Source organism: Staurois parvus, unplaced genomic scaffold, assembly GCF_062004578.1.
Source record: "Staurois parvus isolate SC_StPar_1 unplaced genomic scaffold, SC_StPar_1.0 ptg000420l, whole genome shotgun sequence".
NCBI lineage: Eukaryota > Metazoa > Chordata > Amphibia > Anura > Ranidae > Staurois > Staurois parvus.
This window is the reverse complement of record NW_028318216.1, coordinates 1,045,331-1,069,067: the sequence shown is the minus strand read 5'-3', so window position 1 is coordinate 1,069,067 and position 23,737 is coordinate 1,045,331. Positions and strand designations below refer to the sequence as shown.

The window sequence follows — 23,737 nt, the reverse complement described above, 5'->3', positions numbered from 1 at the left end:
GCGATGACTGTACATTTTGATGTCGTTATTACCTACTCCATATCTTCAAAAATAGAGGTAGAACATTAGAAATAAGCTGATAATTCCATCACTCTAAGTATGGTGGATATAGGGTAACGTTGATATAGTCGTTTCTAAGCTTTTACAGAGAACAGCTCTTCATGTCTGACACGCCTCCGGTTTCCCAGAAGTTGTTTGAGAAGTTCCCTGGGCCCCCTTTGACATTTCTTAGAGATGAAACCAGACTCTTAGGGTGGAGGAAGCTGACTCACACTAATCCATGCATAGTGACACCATGCTGCAGCCCTGGTCCGCCAAGACCTTATGAAAGCAGAGCATGTGACAATGAGAAGCACACATCCTTTACTATAGAACTGACTTCACATGGTGCAATGTGTGATAACTTACGTAACATTTCTTAAGACATGCATTTACCATTAGCCAGTTAATACCAAATATTTATAATTTTATAGAGTACAGTCTATGCTGCTTTAATATAAAGGCTTGACAGCTATTGTCTGCACCTTACAATGAATTCATAGTGAAACATAATGTTCTTACATTAGTTTAGGAGGTATATTTGATTTTAGGGTAGAAGGCAATGATTTGGCAACATCTCTGACAAAGAAAAAAAGGCAAAAGATACTGGCTACATGTGTTCTTATTCTGTATCAATGTTTTTAGAATAGTGCCATTATACCAGTAAATTTAAATTGCTTAGTAATGTGTTGTTGTAAAATGTAGCTTTTAAAGACTGCTTATGCAATAAAAAATAAATAGTTTCCATCAGGGGCGGACTGACAACTCATGGGGCCCCGGGCAATAAGGGATCATGGGGCCCCTGTGTCCTTGCTAAAATTCAAAAAAGCCTATGAAAAAGGTACCAAGGGCATCTCATGGGGCCCCCTACTGACCCTGGGCCCTCGGGCAGTGCCCGAGTTTCCAAATGGTCAGTCCACCCCTGGTTTCCATATAGTTTGCCACAGCTGCTTGAATACAGTAACAGTGGAGATTCCTTCATTTACTCTGTTATAGTAGCCATACATGGATCAACCGAGTTCTCCATCCATGCTTACAGAGTGGGGCGATTTTTGCTGAACAAAAATCGAGCCTTGAGGGACTCTGCTCATCAGATGCTGTCACTGTTCAGATTTTTAGGGTGCTGTCACTGTCTGACTTTTATAGTGAGAAGTGGAGATTTGTTTTATCCATGCTGTTACTGTAGATGCAAATAGATCAATTGCCCCCCCATCCATGCTAACAGTGTGGGCCAATTCTTGCTGAACAAACACCAAGCCATGAGGGGCTCCGATATCAGATGCTGTCACTGTTTAGGTTTTTTGGGTGCCACAGCTGCCTGAATGTAACAGTAATAAAGATTTCTCCATCCACTCTGTTTTGGTAGCCATACATGGATCAATTTAGTCCTCCATGAAAGTTAATAGTGTGCTAATTCCTGATGAAAAAAATTGAGCCATGAGGGGCTCTGCTATCAGATGCTATCACTGTTCAGGTTTGTAGGGTGCTTGCGGGCTGAATGAGCGCAAATTAAGTCCTTGCATGGCTACCATATCATTACAAGAAATAGCCAACCCAAGGAACTTAAAGTTTCCAAGCAAAAATAGCTCTTTAATTGTGTGGTTATAGATACCCAAATGCACCAACAACCATCAAAGTAGCAGTTAAATACTATCCTCCTGCAGTGATATTGGGTCTTTACATAATCCTTTATTAAGGCCAAGTTCCAAAGAGCAAGTATTTATGTGAAGCAGGTAGAACAATAGAATAGTGCCTTGTTCCACATTTAAAATGTATTGCATGTGTATGTATTCAGCTAAACACTCACAACGGGGGCATTATTTGGGGGGGAGGGGTTGTGATTCACTCTCACCAATAGATTACAAAGATGTAATGGCCACTGGTTCTGCTAATATCAGAAAATATTGACAGAAATTGTTGCCCAAACCTGTTAAAAGTAGCAATGCTGGGTAAATATCATCTAGTGTCTACAGATACCCTCACCATAGGGTACTCTCAATGAGATCTGAGATCATTGGGTTACACAAATAAAACAAAACTAGCCACATAATGAATAGGGGAGAGTATTATATGACAGGTGTTCTTTGCATGCCCTTCAATATCCCATTCTTAGGATTGTGATTTTTGTTGTCTCTCTGCAGGTGGACAAATACCTCTATCACATGCGCCTGTCTGATGAGACACTCCTGGAGATATCAAACAGGTTCTACAAAGAAATGGACAAGGGACTTGGGGCAGAGACCAACCCCACAGCCTGTGTGAAGATGTTGCCAACATTTGTGCGATCCACACCCGATGGAACAGGTAGGAATAAATGTGACCTAGAGTCACTTTACTTTATATAGTACTACTGTATATATCTCTTTAATATAGTGGATAGAGCCAATCAAATTCAGGTCCAAATTAAAGAAGAATTCTGGGCAAAATTTGTATTTTCCCATGCAGTGGGGCTGTGCCCTCACTGCATGGGTTAAATGCTTGTTTTTGTCTAGGGGGTTGTATTGCAGAGATATACTTACCTAATCTGCTGATCCTTCAAGCGCAAGACCAATCCCCACCGCTCCTGCCCCCCCACTCTAGCGGCCATCTGAATGGACTGTTCCTGACATCATCACGTCTATAAACTGGCTTTGAATGTGAGGACAGCAGGAACAGTCCACCACAGGACGTGGGGGAGCGTGTTTTCCGAAGGATTGAAGAATCGTGTAAGTATAGCCTTTTGGTGAAAAAACAAGCAGTTAACCAATCTTTAAATCAAACAGATCTACAAGCCATACATATGCAGAAAGGGATCAGTTGACCATGACCGCTCCCTCTCGGTGTCTGCTGGGTCTATATTTCAGAAGCAGCATCATTTCTGCTTTTTATGTAGCATGAGTTGCACACAGCCATCCGCAGCTTTAGACTGGAGATTTGGCAGCTCTGACATTTCCAAAAGGACTGGTGGGACTTTCTACGGGCTGCTGAACCGCAGTCAATGTGCACGGCAATGATATAGATCCGGGTACTTTATTAGCTCAGCACTGGTACCAATAAATAACACCTTAATTACTGCACTTAGCATATATTGGTAATAGAAGCATACACTGGTCTACTGTGATCCATAGGCTGACATGTCTATCCTTAGCAGGTTGGGGCAATCTATTCACCAGATTATTATTTTGCTGCACTGTACTGACCTTGGGACAAGGGCCAGTGAAAGCCCAGAATTCCAACTGCCAGCATCTGACACACTATACCAAGCAATATGCCCAAAGCTTTAGTAGATGTAAGCAGTAGTGGCATGTTCTTAATGGTGCTAGTTAGTATGCATGTGTCACATATTAGTTGCTGATCATGATAGTCTCAGCTAGAATGGGAACTGGTTGTATGTTGTTGGGGCCCCCAGGGGCGGACTGACCATTTGGAAACTCGGGCACTACCCGAGGGCCCGGGGTCAGTAGGGGGCCCCATGAGATGCCCCTGGTACCTTTTTCATAGGCTTTTTTGAGTTTGGGCAAGGACACAGGGGCCCCATGATCCCCTATTGCCCGGGGGCCCCATGAGTTGTCAGTCCGCCCATGGGCCCCCATGAACATGCCATGACTGACCATTTTGGGGGAGAATTGATTGGCCAGGCTAGATTTATTTTCTCATAAGATCCCATACTGTCCCCCCTCTATAAAAATTTATATCAATACATAGATCTTTCAGCAGTCAGATTATGCTTTGGAGAACGACTGACACTTCAGGAATGTAAACACAGGTTTGTTGCTGTAGCAAACCTTTAAGCTGGGTTCACAAATGTGTGGTGTCAGTTCCAGTCCAATGTGGTTTCCTTCAACGGCTCAGGTGCGAATTTCAATTCAAAGTGCAATTTTAGGTTCAAGTGTATGACACTTCAAATTGCACCTGAAACAGACTTAAAATCATACTGGGCCCATTTTAAAAATGCACTGCGGACTCCATAAAAAGTCAGTTTGGTGCACATGCCATGCAAATTGGATGTGGTTCAAAATGCATCTAATTCACATATCTGTGAACCGCAGCTTAGGCAGCATGTACACAGGCACAATAAAATAATCCCATTTTTGCTGGATCTTTCTGCCAGGAGTTGACAGAAAAATCCAGTGTAAAAAACGCTTGGCCTGGCACACAATTTCTTTCCAGTAAACAGATTATTTATTTGTTTTACACTTTACACTGAAACGACAAACATGCATTTATGTGCATTTATGCCAATACACTTCTTTCTGGATGCAGGTTTGAGGCATTTTTTTAATGGCCCTAAATGCTGCTCTAAAATACAAATCTAAATGCTATATGGTGTATAGACATATTGGGGGAGATTTTCTAAAACTGGTGCGCCCAGAATCTGCTACAGCTGTGCATAGTAGCCAATCAGCTTCTAACTTCAGCTTGTTCTATTAGGTTTTGGCAAAAACACTTGGAAGCTGATTGATTGGTTTCTATGTAGAGCTGCACCAGATTTTGCACTCCATCCATTGACTACCATAGAGCTGCATTCAGAGGTGTGCACGTGGCTTTACTAGATGACAATTTAGTATTTCATTAATATTTATTCTATTTTTTACATAGCACAAACACATTACACAGTGTTTTAGAAAATAATCAGTTAGGGTGCCAGTCCCTGTGGAGCTGACAGTCTAATGTCCCTAATGCAGTTACATAAGGACCAGGGGCGGACTGACCATTTAGAAACTCGGGCACTGCCTGAGGGCCCAGGGTCAGTAGGGGGCCCCATGAGATGCCCCTGGTACCTTTTTCATAGGCTTTTTTGAGTTTGGGCAAGGACACAGGGGCCCCATGATCCCCTATTGCCCGGGGGCCCCTGGTACCTTTTTCATAGGCTTTTTTGAGTTTGGGCAAGGACACAGGGGCCCCATGATCCCCTATTGCCCGGGGGCCCCATGAGTTGTCAATCGCCCCTGATAAGGACACACACACATTCTCCCGCCAGTTTATGTAGAAGCCAGTATAATAATTTAGTGTCATTTTAGGAATGTATTGCTTTTTTTTCATACAGGTAGTAACAAGCACAATCTGTAGGAACCTGCATTTTATTGCAACACAGTAAACATTTAATTTTTAAGCTCTTAGGTGAAATCATGGCGTTTTCGGTGCCTTAGGAACTGCAGTTAAATGTCTAAATGTTTATTAATTATAATCAAGAAATAAGCAGCAGACCTGCCCAAGCCTGGAATTTTGGCATCTGTCATAGTTACGCAAGAACAGGGAGGTCTTTGGGCAGACGCCGCTCTAAACATGTCTTTGTGGTGAAACAATGTACTAACAGTGCTAAGAAAAGCGTCTACCACATTATCCTCCTTATATAGGGCATAAGAAGATGTATATCAGAACCATCTACAGGAGTGTAAGGCTGTCTACAAACACTATAACCTGATTGTAGAGATCCCTAAAGAGGACCTAAACTGAGGTCACTGTATCTAAAAAGCCAAGGGCAAATATCTTATCACCAGTATTGCCTGTAGGCCCCCTGCAGCTGATCTTTTCCCCATTACTGACCTTTAATACCATGTTTTGCACTGTGCCTCTGTGCAGGGCACACATCTTGGTAAAGAATCAGGGCATTGTTTTCTCATGTCAAAGCTGCCCCTGATTACTGGGAATCTGATGAATGGTGGAGCGATGATAAAGAAGTAGCAGAAGTGCTCAAATTACAGATCCCCAGAATAAAGCAGAAGCAGGGAGATCTTTGCACTACAGATCCTCAGGTACAGCTTCCTCTCCAGCAAGCAAAACAGCAGAGTAGTCATAAACACATATGCACAGCATAAGTAGGCACAGGAATGCCTAGAGCCTACATACAGAATAAACGCTAGATGGAGCTCTGTATTAGATGAAAATGTATTTAAAGCTGTAGTAAGGTCTGCTTTTTTTACAATTATACAGGTAAGACTATAATAAGGCTTACCTGTAGGTACAGCAAATATCTCCTAAACGTGCACCGTTTAGGAGATATTTACTTTAGTAGCTGCTGTTGACTTCACTGTCGCATGCGCACTGCACTCTTAATGGGTGGCATGCTGTCCATTGAGAGAACTGCGCTGCAGCCGACTCCAGCACATATGTCATTCGACCATTCAAACATTCTTCGAAGGAAGACCAGGTAAAGAGGGCAGCCCTTTCAGCAGTGACAGAGCGCTGCCTTTTAAGGTAAGTCTTTCATCATGTGCTAGTATGCAATGCATACTAACCAGGGGTGGACTGCCCATTTAGTCACTACCCGAGGGCCCGGGGTCAGTAGGGGGCCCCATGAGATGCCCCTGGTACCTTTTTCATAGGCTTTTTTGGGTGTGGTTTGAGAGTGGGAGAGGACACAGGGGCCCTATGATTTTCTATTGCCTGGAGGCCCCATGAGTTGTCAGTCCGCACCTGATACTAACAGATTATAAAATGAGCCTATGGGGGGACCATTTGTTTAATTTTTTTGTGCAGTTTACTACAGACCTAACCTTTCTCTTACAGTTGTTGAGATCAGCCACAAGGTTTTTCATTGGGTTGTAGGTCAAAGTAAGCAGAAGCAGTCAAAAGTTTTTTTCCTAATATTTTGCAACTTCAGTGTAAATTAAAAAATATATTAGACATGACTGTAGACATCTGTAACCAGCGTATAAGGACTTAAAATGTTTGTTCACTTTTACGGAAAAAATGTAAAGGTGAAATAGCATCAGCCCCCCCCCCGGTTCCTGTACTTACCTTCAGGGTTGTCAAACTGTCAGCACCCCTGCAGCCACTTTAGTGCTCCAGGGATTTCAAATCCCTGCTCTTCTCCACCACATTGATGGTGCTGACCAATTCATGTACACCTGGGTCATTGTATACTGACAGTGGCTCCTGCTGCTGTCAGAATACACTGATCAGTGGCTGCAGCTGCTGATCGGTAAACATTTTCCAGTGTGTCTGTTCAACTGAAATCAATCTAATGATCAAATCTGCTGAACAGAGAGGGCCATGCACAGGGGCGGACTGACAACTCATGGGCCCCCGGGCAATAGGGGATCATGGGGCCCTTGTGTCCTTGCCCAAACTCAAAAAAGCCTATGAAAAAGGTACCAGGGGCATCTCATGGGGCCCCCTACTGACCCCCCCAGGCAATAGCTGATCATGGGGCCCCTTTGTCCTTGCCCAAATTCAAAAAAGCCTATGAAAAAGGTACCAGGGGCATCTCATAGGGCCCCCTAATGGTCAGTCCGCCCCTGGCCATGCATGGATCAAAATTCGGCCATTCCCTGCTGTACTGGCCATATTTCAATCAGTTTACGCCCAGCTTTAAAGTGGGTGATAAGGTTAATACTAACTACAGTAATACCTCGGTTTACGAATATAATTCGTTCTGCAGGACTTTTTGTATAGGGAAAAATTTGTAAACCAAAACACCGTTTCCAATAGGAATGCATTGAAAACCATTTAGTTCCGAAGGTCAGAAAAAAGTAAATGCTACTAAAATACTGTATGAGTTATTTTATCAAGCCATGCGGTATTTTAGTAGTGACAACCATTTGTTAATGTTTTAGCTGTCAGCGGGGTTCCCCACTGACAGCTGAATGTAAAAGAATTGGCTGCAAGGGCCTCTTCCCCACAACCCTTGCCGGTGGTTGTGGGGGTCTGTGAGCAGGGGGCTTATCAGAATCTGGAAGCCCCCTTTAACAAGGGGGCCCCAAGATTCCTCCACCCCCTATATGAATGAGTATGATTTACATGGTACTCATTAGCAAAAAACAAAAAGTGTAGTGTGAAAAAAGACAGGACACGGTCTTTGACAAGGGGGAGAGAACATTTTTACGAATAGTCAATATTAGCCATTACTACCACTTTACCTAGTTGTGGTATGATAAAACTCGTACTCAAGTTTGTCTTAAAAAGTAAAATAACATATAAAGTATGAATTAAAGAATAATAACAACAATCAAACAGTGATTTTCTATCTGTAGAAAATTCAAGCCAACCCCTGTCTCAATTAATCAAAGTTGAATTTCCTCCTATGTGTAACTCAGGCTGTCAACTTAGATTTTTAGAGAAGTGGGAGATTCTTCCCATTACACGACCTTGCTCACCACACCAGCTCAGTGGACTGCACAGGTTTGTGACGCTGCATACTTGGCAGATAATTGCTACATGTGAGCTTGTGTTTAATCAGGAGGTTTTCTTTCTACAGCTGTGTGTACAGAGAAAAGGGAGCAGCCTTTGTGTTGGGGTGGTGCAGACACCCACTGATTAAATATAGCCTCTTGCAATGTAACAGCAACTGGGGAAAGAAAGCCACTCCTGACGTAAAAATGAGGCGTGGATCCATCATGACAGCAATGACTTCACTGCAAGGTCACCAGGTTAACTGACACGTAACATGCATTTCTTTCCTATACAGGGAAGGAAAATTTTAATTACATTATTATTATTATTATTATCCACTTGCCCTCCAGAGGATTTACCCCCCTTCCTGACCAGACCATTTTTTGTGATACAGCTCTGCGTTACTTTAACTGACAATTGCGCGGTCATGCAATGCTGCACCCAAATTAAATTTATGTCCTTTTTTTCCCCACAAATAGAGCTTTATTTTGTTGGTATTTGATCGCCTGTGCATTTTTTGTGCTATAAACAATTTTGAGAAAAAAACAATATTTTTGACTTTTTGCTATTAAACATGTCCAGTAAAAAAATTAAAAAAATCAAATTTCGGCATAAATTTAGGCCAAAATGTATTCTGCTACATGTCTTTGCTAAAAAAAAATCCCAATACGTGTAAAGTAATTGGTTATCGTGAAAGTTATAGCATTTACAACTGGCAGTATAGATACTGGAATTTTTTTTTTTTTACTAGTAATGGTGGCGATCACCAGCTTATAGTGGGACTGCGGTGGGCATTCTGACACTGGGGGGAGCTGACTTTGTGTCATTGACATCCCCAATGACACCAATACAGTGATCAGTGCTAATAAAAAGCACTGAAAATGTACTAATGACACTAGTAAGGGGTTAACATATGGGGCAATCAAAAGGTTAACTGTGTGCTGTTTTACTATGTTGGCTGTGTGTGTGGTTTCCACTGTAAACACACTGCTTTTTATGGCTCTGCTATACAGTCCAGGCCACGAATGGTGGCGAGGGTAGGGCCCCCTACTCGGAACTGCAAAATCACGTAGATATACGTGATTTTGCGCACCCATGCCGCCATGTAGCAGTATTTTTGCTATAGGGTGCCGAGGAACCAGTTATACAGGATTTATATAGTGGCAACAGTTTACGCATTGCTTTACAACAAAAGGGCAGACAGTACAATCACAATACAAATTAATACAGGAGGGATCAAAAGCGGTCTCATATTATATGGTGTACATACCGTAAATACATGACTTAATTTTTATGGGCTAAAAAGAAGAGCAATTTTCTTATACTTAATGTCTGAATGGTTTACATTCATTGTAGCAGAATTGTATTTCTGTATATAATTACCTATCACCCTTCCTGCTAGAATTCTCATTCATCTTATGTCCTCCTCACTGCTTGCTTTACCCCTTACCCTAAAGCCTGCACTATTGTGCTATCATTGCGCACTTTGTACGTGGTTGCAGGGCTCTTCCAGAGTGGCCCCATTCACTTTAATGGGTTGGCCTCGACAGGTGCTACACCCATTGAAAGCAACAGAGGATATAATTCCTGCCTCCTTGCTTCCTTGCTGTGATGCAAAGCATCGTGGCCATTGCAAGTGCACCCACAGTCGTTGCCTTTGCAGCTGAAGGGGGAACAGTTGGGGCAGTGAAAACATGACTCAACTGTGGGGTTTTTACCAGGAGCGGACTGAAAATTCATGGGGCCCCCGGGCAATAGGGGATCATGGGGCCCCTGTGTCTTTGCCCAAACTCAAAAAGCCTATGAAAAAGGTATGGGGCATCTCATGGGGCCCCCTACTGACCCCGGGCCCTCAATAGGGTATCATGGGACCCCTGTGTCCTTGCCCAAACTCAAAAAAACCTATGAAAAAGGTACCAGGGGCATCTCATGGGGCCCCCTACTGACCCCGGGCCCTCAGGCAGTGCTCGAGTTTCCAAATGGTCTGTCCGCCCCTGGTTTTTACCACCCCTCAACAGCTAGTGTGTACGAGCCCTTACCCCTGGTTCACATATCCATGTTCCTGCAGGCCTCGTTTTGCGCAGGCATGAGAGCCCATTCATTTGAATGGACTCCCATGCCTCGGGATACGCAGGGAAGGATCCCTGCACTTCTGAAAACGCGTGCCATTAGAATCAATGGCACCCGGCCGTGGGTCCACGTTCCTCTGTGCAGGTGACACGGATTTTTCTGCAGATCCGCAGCGGCACCAGATGTAAACCTAGCCTTAGAGGGGAGATCTCACTCCTGCAATCCATGAGAGTAGGGACTGCTGATCTGAAAAAGGAATGATTATTCCTACTTCCATTTATTTTACTTAGACCAGCACAAACAGTATCATCCAGAAAAAAAAATAAAGTTTATCTGCAAGCATTTCCATTTGCTATATAAAAATAGGAACTCATTAAAACAGTAAGGTCACTTATCTGGCAGTATGGTCCATTGAATATGGCCTGTGCCTAATGCCCCGTACACATGATAAGAAAATCGTATGAAAAATTTCGCAAAACCACTGATCGAACGATTTCCTCTTCGTTGATGAGCAGGATGTTTTAACCGATAACGATATTGTGAACGAAAAAATCCGGTTGAACAACAGTGAAAAATGTTGTTTATTTGCATACGAACTACAGATTTTCTATGAGGTGGTATGACAGTCGTACGAAAAAAATCTATCAAGCGCTATCACGCATGTGCGGAAACAGAAGATGACCCGGATATTTATGTCCAAGCAGGGGCGGACTGACAACTCATGGCGCCCCCGAGCAATAGGGGATCATGGGGCCCCTGTGTCCTAGCCCACACTCAAACCACACCCAAAAAAGCCTATGAAAGGTACCAGGGGCATCTCGTGGTGACCCTACTGACCCCGGGTCCTCGGGCATCGCCCGAGTTCCCAAAGGGTCAGTCCGCCCCTGTGTCCAAGGAATTTTCATAAACACAAATGAAAAATCCAAATGTTAAAAGTAGATTGGCCTAATAAGATAATGAAACCAGAATTATGCATATTATATTTTATGTATCACTATTTCTGTATATAGGCAATGTAATAAACTATAGTATACTCATTGCTGTTAATTGTGTATATCGTTCGTTCTGCCCGGAAGGGCATGCCTACAAGGTCACACGCACACTGCATCACTTCCACTTGTACGGAAGACGTCAACACTACTTATTGCCCGACAAACGATTTTTTTAGATTGGTTAATGTGGGCCACAATTTCGACCAATGAACAAATGCCTCTCGGTCGTTGGATGACTGATCAGTTGATTTTTTAATCATGTATTCCCACCTTTATTCATGAAAGTTTTCCTCCAGTTTCATTTCAAATACCGACATGTGTGCCAGATTCAGGTAGTTCTTAAGCTGGGTACACACTATAAGAAAATCAGAACAAAAATTCCATACGAGGAACGATCGGTCGATTATCTGATTGTTAGTATAGTACTTTCGACAGCCAATATTTATCGTACCTCAACACAGTGTCCAATTTTCACTCAATGTGTACAGTAATCGTATGGAAATAATCAAATAGAAAAAAACATGCATGATCAGAAGCAATGATCGACCTGGCCTGAAAACTAAGAAGTCATTGAAGAAATGTAAAAAAACTAAAGTTTAAAACTTTTAAAGTTTTTATACTTTCTTATTTATTAACTCTATGAGTGCAATGAGTAAATATAGTGAGTGTTGATTGAGAGAAAGCCGTTCTGCTTTAAATGATGGCCACTGTTCTGTGAAAAAAATTAAAATTAGTTTTTCTATTTTACTATTATTGTCGCCATACAGCTTCTGACAGAACGTAGCATCCTGATTGGCTAATGAAAAAACAGAGCAGATTTCTGTCCAAATCATAACTACGGTAGATTCCTTACTATACTGAATCCAATAGAATATTTAACCCATATAAATTCCTCTCTGTCTAATGAAGGCAGCGTAGAGGTCACACCTGCACACCAGCTGTATGGAAATTCTGCATATGTTTTCCATCTAATTGTTACTTTTAACCTACTTTCCCATAAGTGTCTTCTAGACAAGATTTCCTCTGTAGTAGGCCTTATCTTAATGGTCATAACTTGTTATCTATAGCATGGCATTCCTTATTACAAAAGCATTGCATTATTCTCGCTCTCCAGATTACTCCAGATTTTACAGCAGCAATAACACGGGCCGTTAGTCGTCACTTACTTACTAATAGGAAGTGGAGTAATCAGGGACCGGGTTGAAGTTTATTTAATAGTTGCTTGACACATGATACCAGCATCTTTCCACATTGTCATTGCCAGTGACCTTGGAGATGATCTGGTAGTATTACACATTCCAACCTATCAAATCCCTGCTTTTATTTGGTAGTTTGCTCTAGTCTAGAGGATGATAGCAGGGATCTCATTGGCTGCTAAAGTGACTGGTTGCAGGGCAATCCAAGGTTTCCCCAGCCCTTTCCCTGTCCTAGATGGTGGTAACAAGAACATTTACTTGACTATAGGGGCTTTGCACATGCTCTTTTAAGACACCACACTGCCCCAGGTATATTTGAATGGCAATGCCTATTTTCTGCAAGCTCGGACAATTGTATTACATGAGAATTTCAATAAAAACATTCCCTAGAGTCATCCATTGGAGCCAAAATGGCTTTATATGCAGAACTTGAGGGGTGTTCAAGTCAAACTGGGACTTTTGACTTTATATAAAAAAAGAACAAATTTGAAGGAGTGGAAACTGAATTTATTTTTCAACATATTCCCCTGCTACATTTATACCCTTACCCAGTGTTTAACTAATGCCTGGAAAGCTTCAGCATAGAAAGATTTGTCAGTACACCTGAACCATCCTAGGACAGCTTGCTTCACTTCGTCATCAGTGCTGAAAAACTGATTCATCTCTTGTGTAATTTTACAACAGGTTATGTATCAATTATCCAGGATCAGACATTCCACGTGCTGAATATTCACAGGAATGACTGCTGTGGGCTGGGAACCACCACGGCCGGGATTGTCACTGATGGACGTACGGCCATCTTTGAAATGTTTACACCATTCAAATGTTTTACTGCGGCTGAGCGTCTCATTGCTGTACTGTGCTTGAAGTCTTCTGTAGATATCATCGGGTTTTACACCTTTGTTCACAAGAATCTTCATCACCACACACTGTTCCATGCACCACACTGTTGTCTGCCATCTTGAGTAATGGTCTCTGGACTGACCTGCGACATGTGTGCCGCCTATCAATAATAGGACACATTTGCCACTTACTACTGTGTGTAGTACCGCCTCGCTAGCATCTCTTTTTATACCTGTAAAGTTAAAAGTCCAGGTTTGACTTGAACCCCCCTCGTACTTTTCAGTGGTATGGAACACCAATAAAAAAAGATGGTTTTATGTTTACTTAAAGTGTTAGGAATTTTTTTTTAACCAAAAAGAGGAAACACCTGCTCTGTGCAATGATATTGCAAAAAAAAGTCACTTTTCTTCTCTTTTGGCAGTCCCCCCACTGGCACTGTTGGTTCATCCCTCCTTTAGGGGCCTCCTGTAGCAAGCCAGGTGCTAAGGAGACTCCTGTGCATGCGCACTACTGTTGGGTCCTGAGCCGGGGTGTTTAGACTTTAGTACCACTTTAACAATAGTTTGCTTTATGGTTCCTCTCGGCACCCCCTTTGCCACCTTCCCTTGTAGTGCCCTTGCTGAATGAAGTCATAGTTGTCCAGTGGTGGGCAAAAGATGGAAACTATGTAAGGAACTTAAGGAAATTATTATTATACAGGATTTATATATCGCTGTAACATAATTTATATATCGCTTTGCAACATAAGGGTAGACAGTACAATTACAATACAATTTAGTACAGTAGGAATCAAACTGCATGTTGCATTTGGCAGGAAGTACCAGCTCCAAACATGACCCACTCAAGTGTATGGGGCCATGCCACAAATGTTTATAATGCACACAGGTGTGGCATGGCTCCATACACTTAAAGTGGTCATATTTGGTTGTATGGTGCCGTAGAATGGGACACGTTCAAGTTAAGGGGCCGCGGCACAACCATCCTGCAGTTGTGTGCATTGCATGTGGTGGTTCAATCATTTTAAGTTAAAACAGGTGGCAAAGAAACAAGATATCACCTCCTAACTGTCTGTCAAACATGGTGGCTCACTTTTCAGAGAGGAGGAAAGGGCTGCTACACATCAGAATGAGCCCACAATGTCATGTGGGTGAGTCTGTTGCTGGCACACATCGCCAGCAGAAGAACCACAAAGAGGAGGATTTCACTTAATAGAATCACTCCCTCTATGGCTTGGAAATCTGCTGAATTTCACCTACTAGCAAGGGAGGGAAGCAGTGGCATGTTGCTGGTTTGGCTAGTGAAGGGTAACTTAATAGCGATAGGTAATTGGTTTTTTAGCAATCATGACAAGATCGCTCATGTGACTTACTGCCTATAGGCACACGTTTAATAAAAAAGAGCCTTAATGAGGTTGGTAAGACTAGTTCTGTTCATGTATTGTAACTACCTGAATTTTAATGAGGTGGCTCTGCTACTCAACCTGACAAATTGCTGTTTGACTGGCAATTAAATAAATCCAAAAGACTTCAGTGCTCATGTTGAAAACTCAGGTATAAAGAAAACCAGGACATTGTCCTGTTCCATCAAATCCTATGGATTACTGAAGGTAACCACACATGGCTCAGTTCCTGATGTCATGATTGGGCGAGGACCAGGTTGCAAAGAGCTTTCTTAAGGGACAGTAATAAGCTCTTCTAACCATCCAAATCCTGTGTAATCTTATAGATTTGTCAGTTGTCTAATAATCTTTCTCACTGTAAGAGAAAACTGTGTGAAGTATTCAATTGTATGTGGGCTGCTCTACGTGTTGGTCACAGACCACAATGTCATGGGTCACAACTGGTGTGATGAAGGGTGGAAGGGTCACCTCCCATTGGTATTTGTTAATCTTCTATCTATGATCAGACCTTATACATGATCCTTTACAGCTCACCCCCTACATGGGTACCATATACCTCTGGTTTTCGGGAATGAACCTAATTCAAAATGGCACTTGTGTCTAGGGAAATTCATATTTCTTCTTGCCAACTGTAGACTCTGCAAATGTTCATTTTATAATAAATGATAGGTCTGGCTCTGTAGATATTTGTGTAAACAGGAACATGAATTGACCAACAGGGAAGTTGAAAAATGAAGTGGGCAATATTGCAAGAAGTGCAAAAAAGCTGAAATATAGAGAGGAACAATACATGTGCAGACTGGTGGTTGAATATTTACACATGTTTAGAGGTTTGTGGTCATGTTAAGTAAGCTGATTACATACACAATTGGGGGAAGGCAAGTAGGAGGGGGTTGCAGTGGAAATCAGGAGATAAATTGCATAACCCTTTACCACTTAAAGTGGAGGTACAGACAATCTTTTTTTTAACTAAAATGGAGAAATTTCAGAACACTTCCAATGTTTTTATTGCTGTGTCCACTGAGGGGGAGATCTCCCCTCAATTTCTGATGACAGGAAATGCACTGCTTACACTACACAAACAAAGGTTTTCTCATCATACCAGCTAGCCTGCAAATAAAACAAAATGGGGCACTCTTTATAGTGCGGGCCTTAACTCTTATATTTAGTGGTTTTGCACAGAGCGGTTCCAAACCTTCTTTTTTGGGGTCCCCGCTGGCACTCTCCTCTCTCTCAAAATGCTTGCTGTGGGGGCTGTCATGTGGGTGCGCTCCCGAGCTGGGCTGTGTGCATCCATAGACACATACAGCGTGTCTCGGCCCCTCCCCCACTCCCACCTTACAGGATTTGACTTACAGCAGCAGGAGCCAATGGCAACCACTTTTCAAGTAAGGTGAACATTTCATGTGCACCGTAGTTCAAAACTAGCAAAAACTTAGGGATGGTTGCCATTTCTTTATGCCTTGCTTATACTACCCTAGCCTCAGCCTGCTAAATGGGCTGTGAAGGAGCAGAAGAAGACTGATGAGGCCATCCGTCTGTTTTCTCTGCCTGCACCTCCTGTCAGGTTTAAGCTCCCTTTCAAATGACCGTACTGATCAGATCTGCCTGTCAGTTTTTCAGGTGGACCTGAATCAGTGGACCTGTTCGGACAATCCATTCATCCCTGTGGATGAAATGGACCCGCCTAACTCCAATCTGGTAAAAACAAATGAAAGGGAATCTGTTCTCCTCCGTGTAGGTGGATCAGTTCGGAGGTAGCCGGGTGTAGACTCCATGCAGGAACTGAGCGGATATGGATCTGTCATCCGCCTGCTCTGCTCAATATGGGCTTAGCGGAAAGATCCCCTGCTGAGCAAAGCAGATCCACCCCATGTGAAAGGGGTGTAATCAGGGGCGGACTGACTATTTGGAAACTTGGGCACTGCCCGAGGGGTCAGTAGGGGGCCCCATGAGATGCCCTGGTACCTTTTTCATAGGCTTTTTTGAGTTTGGGCAATGACACGGGCCCCATTATCCCCAATTGCCTGGGGGTCCCATGAGTTGTCAGTCTGCCCCTGGGTGTAATACTATTTAGCATGCAACTGGCAAAACGGACTCCCAGTCCTGGATCATCCCTCTCCCGGTCTAAGTGCTACTGTACAAGGCCAAATCAAATGAAAATCAGGTACTTGCACTAGATGTAAACTTAAAATTACATTGGATGATTTAATAATGGACATTACCTGTATTAATATGTCTTTTATATATGATACTGACCTGCGTTATTGTGCCTTTTACACATGATACAGATTTGAATTAATGTGTCTGTTATATATTTATCTGATACCAAAATGCGTTAATGTATCTTTTATACCTGTTCACCTTTAATGATATCACATCAGCTAAAATGTAGGATGTTAGTGCATTCTAGTTCTGGGCATAGATGAGATGCAGCTGATCAGAGCCTCAGTAGTAGGAGTCAGGTAATGTAAACTTTAATAAACAGTGAACAAAAGGCATCCGGCAGTGATGCTTCTCTGACGACAGCAGAAGGGAGTCATAAGATTGCTTGTGTAGCCTCTGTTGTCATATGATGAGGTTGCTGGGGACACACACAAATACACACATAGGGGGAGATTTACTAAGACTGGTGCACACAGAATCTGGTGCAGCTCTGCATAGTAACCAATCAGCTTTTAACTTCAGCTTGTTCAATTAAAGTGTTACTAAACCCGGGACCCTGCATTCATTATATTTGGTCTTCCACAGGAAATGCAATTATTTTAGTAAATATTAACTGCTAAATAACTTTTCTCATCAGCAGTATAGAGCAGTCTTGTGACTGAGCACTGTTTAAAGCTTGTAGGAGGAGTTTTCATTCTCCTCTAACTGTCCTATGAGACTGCATGACTCCTGAACTTCATTATCAGTGCTGATTGGCCCTGTGCTGATCACATGCACCTTCCCAAACGAAAAAAAAACTCTCTAGCAACAAACACTAAACTGAGCATGTGCAGAGTGCCTCCTAGAGCTCTGTACCATCAGCAGATCGATTGGGGACAGTGGAAGAAGGGGAGGATCAAAGAAGACAGGATCAAACAGCCTTTTAACACACTGCGGTGGATTAGCCCCTTAGGTTCCACAGTGAGCATAACGAGCATGCTTTACTGCATACACAGACAGATTTTACTGTCGTGGGTTTAGTAACACTTTAAGCTTTGACAATAAAACCTAGAAGCTGATTGGTTGCTATGTACAGCTGCCCCAGATTATGTGTGCAGCAGTTTTAGTAAATCTCTCCCATAGTATAGCTCCATAAATAAAAATACATTTTTTATTTATCAAAAGTAGCACATATCTATATATATGTTGAATTTTACAATTGAATTATAAAACACCATTTATAAAACACCAATTGAATTATAAAACAGGCTTTACTCATGACATTTCTGGAGGATGAGCAGAAAAGGTGAATATTCAGATGAAGAGCTATTTAGATGTAGAGTCTCTATGGAGATATTCCTAGAAAACATGTGTTTTCCATTATCCCAGGGAAGACAATGAATTAATACCAGGCAATTGTAATATTTACAATGAAACAGGTCTATACAACAATACTGCGCAGATCCAGCTTCCTGGCTTCGGTGGGGTTAAATACGCCCGGCTATCTTTGATTTATATGGCCTTCTCATTGTATAAACACAATGGTTCTGGGCAGTGTAATCCCCCGCACTGGAGCCAGCACAGCAGAATCATTGCCTGGAATAGAGTGCTGAGAGAGGTCATTCCAGGTCTCACATCCTAGGCACTATCAAGTCATTCAGTTTGAGTGTCACTACACCGGGTTCCACAATATGTCAATAACTTGGCATAGCAAGACAACTAGCATTGATTCTATTATTATTATACAGGATTTATATAGCGCCAACAGTATGCTCAGCGCTTTACAATATAACGGGAGACAATACAGCAACAGTACATTACTACCGTATTATATAACATAATTAAAGCTCAACCCTAGGCAGAACAATTTTCATTTAAATATACTCCTCAGCAGCCACAAAGGTTATAAATGCTCTTTTTGTGCACCAAATGCTTTTGTAAACCCAGGTATTATCTTGTAAAAGTAGCAGTGACATCATCACTGTGCAGAAATCAGAGCTTTGGGAGGGGCCAACAGGCCCTACCCACTACAGGCTGCCTGTAGAAAACTACAGGATGGGGCGGAGACAAGACCAACACAAGGAGAGAGAGCAGCAGTGACTGGTCTCTATTACAGAAATCTCCTACACAGAGACAACGTTTTGCACTGGATTACTGCACAGATCTGAAGAAATACACAACGTACACCAAGATTCAAGTAAGAATATACATGACTTGTGTATTTAGACAACATTTGCTTATCCTGCAGTTTAGCTTTACATTCTCAGAGATAATAACTAGCAAGGGTGACAGTAGAGTGAGGCAGTGCAGTACAGGCTCAGATTGGCAGTATGGAGATGTTGGCATTTGTCAGGGCCTTTTGACATTATTTGTGGTTTAATGGAAGCATCTGTGGGCTAATGAAAGTCTGCTAAGAGAATTAAACTGGTATTGACATGAATGTATAACCATTATGATCATACCAGTCTTGGTAGCTTATGGCCATATAAACAAATGTGTGTTGGCATGATTCACATGTGCGGTTGCATTTTATTCCTAATATGACCCTTGTGTTGTACATGAAGCATAGATGTAATGCTAATGCTGGTAACTAAGATGATATAATAATACCCTTTACAATACATAGTTCCAGAGCAGCGGCGGACTGACAACTCATGGGGCCCCCGGGCAATAAGTGATCATGGGGGCCCTGTGTCCTTGCCCAAACTCAAAAAAGCCTATGAAAAAGGTACCAGGGGCATCTCATGGGGCCCCCTACTGACCCTGGGCCCTCGGGCAGTGCCCGAGTTTCCAAATGGTCAGTCCGCCCCTGTTCCAGAGCACAATTATGGAATGTTTCGGTATCAGTTACTAACTGGTTTATTTGAACAAAGCATATAGCTAGCCTTTATATCTTTTTTGACGCATGTCTTTCTCTTTATAAGCCCATTTCACATCCATTTTGATATCTTACAACAAGTAAAGATATACCATTGTTGATCAGGGTTTCCTAGGCTACTTTATATCTCCTCTCCATGGCTCCTCTCCAATACTATGTCTAATATTTTGATGGACTCCCTTTCCAAATTTCTCAAAATTTGGTAATCTTGGATTGAGTAGTGTTTCCCCTTGATGCATTCGGCTAGAATTGGTCGCCTTTGATTGACACGTGAGGTGGTCCCAAATCCCCCCACTCCCCTCATCCCCTTCCTCATCCTCTACATCCACCTTTTCTTCTCTTTATTTCCTTTTTCTTTCTCTTGGGGTCTCTTTTATTACCTCATGGATGGGAAGCCTACTTTCTGGCTTCCAAAGATCTACATTATGGGGTTCCCTATATGGTCTTCCCACTCACCTGTTCATATTTAATATTGTTCTGGCTTTCTTTGACACTCCACTATGTTTTGCATTATGGGATGCTTCTTCCATAGTCCCTGTGTGAGCAATATTGGTACTCATTTTGTTCTGTCTTGAAACCCAATAAAAATTATTGAACCAGAAAACGTCTTTCCATGCAGTGGGCCTGTGTTCACACCGCATGGGTTTGCTGCTTGTTTTTGTCTAGGAGAGAGGAGAAAAGAGATTTATTTACCTAATCCTCCTATCCTCGCAGCACAAGACCGGTTCAGCACCCCCATGCTCCAGAGGCCTTGAATTGTGGGCTATTCCTGACGTCATCAAGTCCAGAGCAGGCTCCGTAGACCAGGAACAGTCCACTGCTGGACCACAGTGGAGCACTGTTTTCTGGGGGAGCGAAGGACTGGGTGAGTATCTTTCTCCTCACCCCTAGACAAAACAAGCAGTTCACCCGTGCAGTGCAGGCACAGCCTTACAGCATAGGAAAACTTATTTTTTTGCCAGGTGATGGGTTTTAAACTACCTTAAAGTGAATCTATAGGCAAAACCTTTTTTGTTATAGTTTAAGATAAAGTTAGGAAGGATTAGGCCACATGTCAGGATTTTATATCCAGTGGGAATATTTATACTCTCTATCTGTACTTGTACTCATTTCCATCGAGAAACAAAGTGAGGGGAAATCCAAAATTTTTGAGCTGTCCCCAGAAAAACCTGTAAGGGAAAATATTCAAATGAGGCACCTCTTCCGGGGACAGGTGCCTAGGAATTCCCCTGACTTCAAGAGATTCCCTCTAACTTCCTGTGGCCTGTCAAGTACGGGAAGTGAAGGGAAAATTTCCCAATGGTACACAGGGTTTTACTCATACTTTATCCAAAACTACAACAAACGTTTTATCTGTACATACATTTAGATTGGCAATTCCAGCTAATGAAACCAATGACTGAGCTAAAAATCCTATCCCAATAATTGAGGTGAATTGTGGTGGACTTCAGGTATGCCATGCTCCTGTGTGCTTCCTAAAGTTTTATTTTCAAAATCTGGGAAAAGTCAAGCAGAGGCTGCCTTCTTTGATCACATTATACTCTTTAGTATTTTTGTTTTTGATAGTACACCAAGATTTTGTTAAAAAAACATTCACAATAGAGCAGGAGGATGCACAATGCAGTTTTTATTATTGTCCCAGTAGTAGAATCATTCCTTCTGAGTTCTGGGTATTCATCAATTTTGAATTTGTAGCTTACTTTGAATTTAGAAGAAATTGGTGAATTATTAGATCACAGTCTGTCTTAAAAAAAAAGATCAGGTACTAAGCTGACTGGTTAAATTTAATGCATGAATTTCTTTTCTTCCACAGAAAATGGAGATTTCCTGGCACTGGATTTGGGAGGAACCAACTTCCGTGTTTTACGGGTGAAAGTTTCAGATAATGGAAAAAAGAAAGTAGAGATGGAGAATCAGATTTATGCCATCCCTGAGGATCTGATGAGGGGGAGTGGATCACAGGTGAGAGCATGAGCTAGGAGTGTCTGGAGTATCCTAGGTCAATACATATACAGACTTGCTGCTAGTTTGTATCAGGTCCTGTATACCGTTCATAGAGGGTGTGTGTACAGACGTTTTACCCTTGGTGACCCTTTAACTTTTTTAGATGTTTCACCATCATGCCATACCATACCATACTTTTTAGACTACGTTGCCTTGAGATTTTGCATACTATTAAAGGGTGCCACAAACTGAAAAAATGTTGAGCAACACTGCCTTAGAGTAACAAAGTCTTGGGCTGTACCCCATACAGTGTGGTGATCACTATGTGGTCATAGTGACAGTAACGGATGGTGTTGTGCAATACTTCAATGGAAGACAAAATGTCACCAGCACTCAGAATTAACATGGTTTTATTCTTGTCATGGTCATAGTCATAGTCAAATACAGTGTTCATAGTCAAATACAGCCAACATTTTGGGTTCTTACAGGGTCCTGAGAATTGAAGTTCCAAAACTTTGGCTGTATTTGACTTATGTGACATGACAAGAATAAAACTGCATTAATTCTTGATCTACAAGAGAGTGCTGGTGACTTTTCATTTTTTATGTATACCTGACTGCCTTATTTAACAGTGTTCTGGACTGCTAATTTGTAAGTACAGAACCAGTTAGAATAGGTACAAGATGAATTCTGAATGGTCGCCATTGATCAATGTGCTTCGAATTAGCACATAAAGCCTAACTTTAGTTATTTTGTTTTTACAAATCAGTACATAGGACAGTAATTACATTGAATGAGAAATGTCCCTTGTGCTGGTCTTTGCTGTCTTAGTTGAACTCTTCCATCCTCTGCCCCTCATACCTTTGCAGTGGTAATTGTCCGGTGCCTTGTATAGGCTGATATGAGCTGATGGACTTGTTATAGGCATTACTCAAAAGTGCTGACTATGCCCTTTCTGTCCACCTCCTCCATTCCTAGGATTTATAATAGCAATGAAAAGCACTTTATGAATAGAGGACAGGCAGATGAATGAAAGGTCTACCTCAGCCTTTTTCAACCTTTTCTACATAGAGGAACACTTGAAATAGCTTTCCAGTCTCAGGGAACCCATGCTAAAAATGACTCTATCTACAACTCACGATACATTAGTGTGATGGTCATTGGGAAGAATGCTCCTTACAATTGTGGACATTGGGAAGAATTAACCCCTTATAGAGAGTGAAAAAGATCAATGGTGTCAGTGGGAATTATCTGACAGGCAGAAATTGCTCATTGCTCAAGAAAGCCCTGGAGGAACGCTAAGGTCCCATGGAACCCTGACTGAGAAACCTTGGTCTACCTTTTCTATTCATAGAGTGCTGTTCATTGCGGGAAGCTATAGTGCAGCTTCTATGAATGGAAGAGGGGGGCGGAAAGAGTGAACAACTTGATGAGTGCCTATGACAAGCCCAGCAGCTTATGTTTAACCCCCATAGCACCGGAAAATTAAGGTTGCAGGTTTATGGGGTGCGGGGAGTGCAGATTCCAAGAGAACATCCATCAGCACAAGGGACAATTCTCATTCAATTTACTACCTTCCTTGTGTACTGAAAAAAACTCAGCTTTTAAGAACTATGGAATACGTTTTTTTAGGGACTGTGCCTGCGGGCTTTGGGCTTGTGTCCATGGCATCAGTTTTACATCAGTTTGAGACACCTTTGAGACCATCTCTGAGAATTAATTGGTGCATTTGACCTTCTGACCTGTGTTTGACTTGCTTCAAGCAGATTTTGCATTGCCATAGACTTGTTGAAGTGAACAAATCCCCGTCTACACAGGTCTTTAGAGTCTGATACCAACATAAATTCCGGTTGTGTCCTCAGCGGCTTACCTCTTATCGGGTCTTGTGTAATAAGTGAATTGATGAAGACGCAGTCTTCTGGAAGTCATACACAATGTGGTCAGCTTACAGAATGTGCCCTCCTCAGCATTTCCTGCGTGCTGCTCATAGCTCCCCCCCTGCACACAAGTGTAATTTTGCTGCCAATGAGTGATTTCAGGAATTTAAACACGACTGCTCAACTACAATAACTTGCACAATCCGGCTTCACTCTGCTCAGCTCCTGCCATCTTTAATGCTCTGATTAGCTGTGACATG

At 42.3% G+C, this 23,737-nt stretch overlaps 1 protein-coding gene across 1 annotated transcript in view; it reads left to right on the top strand.

The window, feature by feature from the left end:
- Window positions 1–23,737, top strand: part of LOC149454690 (hexokinase-2) — a 68,050-nt gene that overhangs the window by 14,191 nt on the left and 30,122 nt on the right. Inside the window, exons 2-3 of the mRNA XM_089687168.1 lie at window positions 2,181–2,343; window positions 21,470–21,618. Coding sequence (XP_089543294.1) covers window positions 2,181–2,343; window positions 21,470–21,618 — 312 coding nt within the window. The remainder of the gene's footprint in view (window positions 1–2,180; window positions 2,344–21,469; window positions 21,619–23,737) is intronic.